At 36.9% G+C, this 7408-nt stretch overlaps 1 protein-coding gene across 4 annotated transcripts in view; it reads left to right on the top strand.

Moving 5' to 3' along the window:
- Positions 1-7408, top strand: part of ATP2B1 (ATPase plasma membrane Ca2+ transporting 1) — a 131293-nt gene that overhangs the window by 70606 nt on the left and 53279 nt on the right. For all 4 annotated transcript variants that reach the window (XM_019514852.1, XM_019514850.1, XM_019514851.1 and 1 more), the window contains exons 3-6: positions 77-274; positions 1238-1492; positions 1574-1699; positions 3084-3227. In XM_019514852.1, coding sequence (XP_019370397.1) covers positions 77-274; positions 1238-1492; positions 1574-1699; positions 3084-3227 — 723 coding nt within the window. The remainder of the gene's footprint in view (positions 1-76; positions 275-1237; positions 1493-1573; positions 1700-3083; positions 3228-7408) is intronic.

Raw genomic sequence — 7408 nt, 5'->3', positions numbered from 1 at the left:
ATGGAAAGCTTCACTTCTTCTGTAAAACACAGGCAAATACTCATGTAGCTTAACATCACTGATCCTTTCTTTCTAGGTTTAAGTGGAAATCCAGCAGATATTGAGAGGAGAGAAACAGTGTTTGGGAAGAACTTTATACCTCCTAAAAAGCCAAAAACATTTCTTCAGTTAGTGTGGGAAGCACTACAGGATGTTACACTAATAATACTAGAAATTGCAGCCATAGTATCATTGGGCCTTTCTTTTTACCAACCTCCAGGAGGGAATGAAGCATGTAAGTAAAACTTGTATCATTGCATTGCCAGTTTGTAGAACTCAGCCATATAAGCTTAGTTTTTAACCAGCAGGTAGTGACATTCAGAGCTGCCTCCAAATTGTATGGTTGCCTTATTTGTGTGTTCCTTCCCTATCTGGATAATATTGCTAGAATTTGCATCCTAAATGGGAGCACCAGTTTTCGTAGAGTAGTTTGTCAAATTTTGGCATTTGATTGAAATACCTGAAGCACAAGATTTTGTATACGGTAAGGCAAAAACAGCAGGAACTGCTGCTTTTTCTTTTATAAACAACGCAGTATATACTTTCACATGAATCTAGCTCTGTGTTCAAAAACTTTATGTAAACAGATTGGGTTTCTTAAATTGTGGCTTGCCATGCCCTTTTCAAATGGGATGCGGCATATTTAAGTTTCTTTCCTATAAACAATTAATTTTGCACTGATTCTCCTTTCCTTTTAAAAAACAAACAAACAAAAAAAAGACTTGCTGTGCAGCCAGTTACATTTTTCTTTAATGTGGTCCCTTGTGCTTTGTTCCTTGAGGGTGACTTGTGACAACATGCAAGGAAGTGCCCACAATTTGGTGCTCTTACATTTCATTCTGTTTACTAGTTGGTAGCAACTTGCACAGCCCTTCAAAAAACAGCTGAAACCCTCCATAAGCCAAGACAAATGCCTATACATGGGCATAATAACTTTTTAAAAAGTTATTTGTAACTTATAGTTTCCCGGTCTGTGTTGAGTTTCCCCAGCTACTTTTCAAAATTGCTTTCTTGATCTTGTGCATTCTTAGAACTTTTAAATGTTTTGACTGGCTTCTAAATTGAACCTTTTTAGGAAATCTTTTTACACTGATTTCAGTCTGAGATAGTGTGGTGGTTTTTTTGTTTGCTTGCTTGTTTGTTTTTTATGAAGGTTAAGAAGTTGGTTTGAGCTCTAAATTTTTTTTGTCTTTTACAGTATGTGGAGTAGTGAATGCTGGTGAAGAAGAGGAAGAAGGTGAAACAGGTTGGATTGAAGGAGCTGCAATCCTTCTATCAGTAGTTTGTGTGGTTTTAGTAACAGCTTTCAATGACTGGAGTAAAGAAAAACAGTTTAGGGGGTTGCAAAGCCGCATTGAACAAGAACAGAAGTTCACTGTCATCAGGGGTGGCCAAGTCATCCAAATACCAGTAGCCGACATAATTGTTGGGGATATTGCACAAGTAAAATATGGTAAATACGTGTTTTCAACTTTTAAAATTCTTTGACTGTTATGAGTGTCTGAGTTTACAGATGTTGATGCTCTTAATTTAGGTGATCTTCTGCCAGCTGATGGGGTACTTATTCAAGGAAATGACCTTAAAATTGATGAAAGCTCACTAACTGGAGAATCTGATCATGTTAAAAAATCTTTGGATAAAGATCCTATGCTGCTGTCAGGTGTGTGGCTTAATATTTCATAGAATGGACATTTTTCAATGGGCTATAGTTGAAATACAGAAGTTTTAAAGGTTTCTTATTATAGCACAAGTTCTCAGGATATAGCATTGAGACATTTATATAAAATATATTTTTACATATTATACACACGCATACCACCTGAGGCAACATGTTAGCTATTAGTGCTGTTTTCACCTTCAGTGACCTGTAAGAAACTTTGCTTTTTTTTTTCTTAAGTCTTGTTATCACTTGCGATAGAAAAGGTACCCTTTCGAACACTTTAGCTTACTTTTGAGATGCCAGTAGTATCAAACTTGGTCTGACTCCTTGGTTTTGTGGTCCACAGTATTTGAGTCATAATATCCTAATGACAGATACAGAAGCTTTAATGTCCTTCATCTGGAAAAGCTTCATTTGTTTCATAAGTACATGTTCACCTTTCTTTATAGTTTCAAATATTTTACTTTGTCACAGAACAGTAGTAATATAACTTTGATCACTTTCAATTGCAGTAGTGTCATTCTACGGTGGTCACCAAGGGAACAGGCATTTTCTAATAGTCTAGAGTGAAAGAATTTTTGGATTCACAGATCCGAGTTATTTTGCCAAATTACTTGACATTAGTCTTCCTTACTGTTGAAAATAGTTACTGAATTTCTTGGATTAAAGTTGCTGAGTGCAAATGGTGGTAACATGTGAGAAATGTATCCAGGCATAAGGAGGATATGACTGGGGATGGATCTCTTTAATTTCTAAACATCTGCACTGTTAATTTTTTGAACAATTTAAGGTATCTTGCTCAACTAGCATATGCACTGTCCATTTCAATTTCATTTTTAAGAGGACTCTTTGATCCCAGGACAGAGACTGCACTTTTGCTTTAAAGAGTCTTCTGAACTGTTTGCATGCTCCCCAGTAGTAGTGCAACTAAACCTATTACTCAAATTGCTGCAGAATGGTCTGGAGGAGACTACTTCTTTAACTTACAGTATTTGAATAGTAGGAAGAAAAATTAAGGAAAATCTAACCTCTTCAAACTTGTTTTAACTGAATATTTTGGGATGAAATTAAACTTTTTGTTAACTTTGAGCTGCCTTTTTAGTCAACACTACTTTTTCCAAAAAACTAGAAATCATACAATTTTTTTTTCATGTGCTCTGTTCCTATTCTTTACTCTTTGTGATTTAACTGTTAACTAGTTTTCACCGATTATCGCAATGATGAACCTGTGTTCCAAGAACCAGGGTGACTCTTGACCGCTTGGTTTTTAAAGAAGTTCCTAGTTTTAGAAACTTCCTCTGGTGGGCTATTCTCAGAGTCTCCTAGCCACTTTGATACTTCTGAAAGGAAAGTAAAAGTGCACTTTTTCTCTCCCCCTGCCCAGGTACCCATGTGATGGAAGGCTCTGGAAGAATGGTAGTTACTGCTGTAGGTGTGAACTCTCAAACTGGTATCATCTTTACCTTACTTGGGGCTGGAGGAGAAGAAGAAGAGAAAGAAAAGGAAAAAGAGAAAAAGGACAAGAAAAGTAGGCATACATACTTAAGTTGCTTAACTACAATAATAAAGCCTCTTGGGAATTAAGTTCCATGTTTACAGAACTTTTTTGGACCTCAAATGTTTCTTTGTTTTAAGACCTCTTAAGCCTTGTCCGTTTTGGGGCACTAACTTGATGCTGTTTCAGAAGTAAAGCTATACATAGCACAATTAATCTGATTTAAACAACTCCCTCAATTATATAATAGATCTAAACTTCATTCTGCCAAGAGAAGTAGATTGATACAATTAGAGTTATAGCTGCAGGTAACTTGAGCATTAGTTTTTGGGTTTTTTTAGTGCTTTTTAGGATCTTCCCCTATGGGGTCTTCAGTCTTGAGGTAAGAACCAATCATAACACATCTCTCTACCTTTCCTAGTTCAAGCTTACAACTTCTAGTTCCACCCTGTTTGCAGTGAAATATTGTGCAGTGATTCACAGTTGCGTGCTTAGAAAGGAAAACCTCTGATCTTCAATCTTTAGCAGAGTGCTTCACTTAACATGGTGAGGGACAGTTTAATCTTCTTTTTACTGGGTGACAACCCAAGTGCTGATCAAGATGAGGTTTTTTTGTTTGTTTGTTTTTTTCCTATTGTCCACTAGCTATCCTCATATCAGAACTAACAGGATAATAAAAACTGACAAGTGAGGCATGCCATTGTCAAGGCTGCTGCAAAACATAGATGATATAATATAACACTTTTTGTGGACAAGATGGCTTGAAAAATAGTCTCTAGAAGACTCATGGGAAACTGAATACAGCATAACTCTTTGGAGGAAGCTGTCTTCATTTTTAATCTTCTAGGATTTTCCCAGAGCCATAACTAGGTCTTGCGCTACTTGATTCAGTCAACCAACTGCCAGATATATAAATGTAAGGACTAAGCTAATAAATGTGATCCCAACCAGTTGAAAATGTGTGGAAAACCCAAATAGTCCTTCCAGAAATCTGTGGGAAGAATCTTTTTTTTTTAGGTTTTTAATGTAAATACCACTTTAGCCTGAAATCTCTGGCAGAAAGCAGACTTGGTTTTGAATTCCATGTTTAACTTTGAGGTGTACTTCTATATCTACAGAAGGAAACTTCTCTTGACTTAAAAGTTACTTCTGGCTCATATCCAAAATAGCTTCAGCTATAGTGGATAGTTGAGTGCAGACTACCAGAGTCCTTTCTCTTCTGTCTTAATCTAGAAGAGGTTTTAGTTTTTAAATGATGACCCATTAAAAGGGGGCAAGGAGACCTAGCTGAGAGAGGGCACAGTACTGAGAGCAAACCAAGAGTTGCATAGTCGCAACAAAAGAGGGAGAGGAAGCAAGTGAAGAGAGCAGCTGGTACAAGATATTTTGTACTCAAGTACAAACTTCAACGTTTGAAAAGGCAGCATGACTTTGGAAAGCAATTTTTTTTTTTAAAGAGGCATCCAGTTTGGACAATCCTAGTTTTCGATTTGTACTTGTTGATGGGTAACTGAGGAAAGCTGATTCTCTCCTAGACTCTTGGATGCTGCCAAGTTTAAATTTCATAATTTAAATGAGTTTTTTTTAATGATTAATTGTTACTATCTTGAATCTGTAGACAAGTCCTGAGTTTGCTGTTTTGCTAGACTTTTTAAGGTAGGGTATGAATTTTAAAGAACGTGTCTTGTTTTAGGCCTCCACACTGGGATTCATTGCTCTAGAATAAGAATATATACAATGACTTCTATCTGTGTTTAAGAGTCTAATCCTTACTCTTGCCCCAAATCAGAGTAGAAGACAGTTATCAAAGAAGTAGGCACCACAATCAAAGATCTCAAGTGGGATTAGTGTCTGACTTGTTTTTAAAATGCAGGAAGAAGAAAAACATTTTCCAATGGTATTTGCAGAAAAAGTTTGAGGGATAAGTTTTACCTAGTAGATCTGGCCAACAGGTTTGCAGCACTTGCTCATTCAAACTTAGCAACACTTCTTCTGGAACTTGGCAGAGTAAAGGCTAGTCAGTTTTTAAATTCCTAAAGTGGATCATCAAAGCTTTTTGTGGGGGCAACAATAGGAAGTACTTTATTCACCCTCTTCTAGAGGGCATTTCATTCCTGGACTCTGAACTAGCTTCTTGAGCATAGTAAATGGGAGAACTCCAATTTCTCCCTCTTCCAGTGCTCACCAAACTAACTTTTCAACCTCTCTGTAACCATAATCACAGGACTAATGTTAAATCATCACAAGACAGAAGATGCAGGAAACATGAGGGGTAACTTTTTTTTTTTTTTTTTAGTTTCTAAAATTATCTTGTAACGGATAACTTTGGTCATCACTTCCTGCATTTCTGAACTGTGGTTATGAATTGGGAAGACTTGGTATATAAACTTGCTAAGATTTGATATCAGCATCCTAGAACCTTAAGACTTTAAGTACATGCAGTCATTGGACTTGCAGCACAATTGGTTCCTGAAAAAGCAAGTCTTAAGTTGAAACATTCTAACTTGGAATAGATTCCCCCCCCCCCCCAAAACAATGTTATAAATGGGGGACTTGTTCCTGAACCAAGGCCCGATACCCTATTTACATCAAAAATAACCCAAAATTTTGTACTCAGTCAACTTGTAGATGAGTAATATAGCTACATTAATTTATTTATACTGTATATAGCAATCATTGATTTGGAAGGACTTTGAGGGGACTTCGCTGGACTTTTTTTTTTAAGGGTTCTTTGCTGGAATAGTCTTATTCTTGGCTGCAAAATTTTCTGGTTTTTTGTCTGCTTTCTTAAAGTTGTCCAAGGAACTTTGGACAGATTCTCCAGGGAGATGGGCAACAGTGAACTTGTTCACTGGCATGGCATCAGATCAAGCATTGTAAAGTCGTAACTGATTTCAAAATTTAAACGGTGTCAATTTATAAACGTTGTAAGTGTGAAATGCAACTCGAAACACTGTAAATTGAGGACTGCCTTTACATATGGCCATCATAAAGCAATTTTCTAATGGTAGCTTATTTACAGCTGTTACCAAAATGATACATTAACATTAACAATTGAAATAAAATTACTTAACTTGTGGCTATTGGTGAAAAATAATAGTAGAATGTGCCATTTTACTACTTAAACAGCAGTAAAATTGAATATGCTGTATAATGGTGCATAAGGAAAAAAGTAATATAAAATAGAATAAGAAAAGTAATAAGGCACTCAGTTTGACTTTATTCTTTGTGCACATAGCGCGCACATCTCGAGGTATAGGACATGTTGCAAGTTAGAGCCAAATTGTCTTCTCTTCATTAGTGCATTACTTAAATTTTCCATTAATGACTAGAACCATTTCCTCCTTACTGCTTCAAAGAACAAACAAGACCACAAATAATTTAGTTAATCTGTTTCATTCTTTCTGCAAGAATGTATCTTCATTAGAAGCTATTGTTGTACTTCCACTTAAGACTGGAGTTGACTTGTACACATTACTGTAGCCTTTAACTTCCAGAAGCAATGGCTGTGCACTACTCAACTAAAAGGAACTACATAAAGAACAGCAATTAGGAAAAAGAATTGTAGACTAGTTAAAAACCGCTTAAGAATTGGAGTGATCAATTCTGTAAACACTTCACTTCAATTTGCAGTTGATAGCATACTTAAGAAAAGCCTTGCTGAACTGGATCTTCTGTCTTGGGATGGCAGCAGGCAAATGGAAGCTGCAATAAACATCTTTAATTAGGAGAGCAGATTTATTCTTCACTTTTTTTTTTGTATCTTGATGCCCACCTGTCTGAAAATGGCATACTTTAATCATGGAAAACACGTTACCAAAGGTTGTCTGAAAAAAGGGAGGGCATCCTGAAATCTTGAACTCTTGTGGCATAACACTGGGCAGGGGGTAGAAATCTTTTTTTTTTTTTTTCCTTAGGAATGAAAATATTTATTTAAGTTGCATGAAACTGGTTTTGGCAAACAAATGCACCATTTTTTTTTTTTATGGGTAGGGTGACTACATGGGAAATACTGCAAACCCCCTCCCCAGGTTGGCAGTGCTATTACAGGCAGAGGTAGAGACGGAAGCATAGTGCAGCAGGCAGCAGTGGTGCCTGCCTGCTTGGCGCATACCATGCTGCTCTGCCTCCCTGTTGGACTGTGCCCCACTTCTGCAATTTTCCACCTTTTTTCTCTCTTTTTTTTTCCACCCCCCCCCCCCCCCCCCCCCCCC

This window comes from Gavialis gangeticus, unplaced genomic scaffold, assembly GCF_001723915.1.
Source record: "Gavialis gangeticus isolate Ggan-Ray unplaced genomic scaffold, GavGan_comp1, whole genome shotgun sequence".
NCBI classification, from domain to species: Eukaryota; Metazoa; Chordata; order Crocodylia; family Gavialidae; genus Gavialis; species Gavialis gangeticus.
Note: the sequence above shows the minus strand (reverse complement) of the source record. Positions and strands in the feature narration are given on the sequence as shown.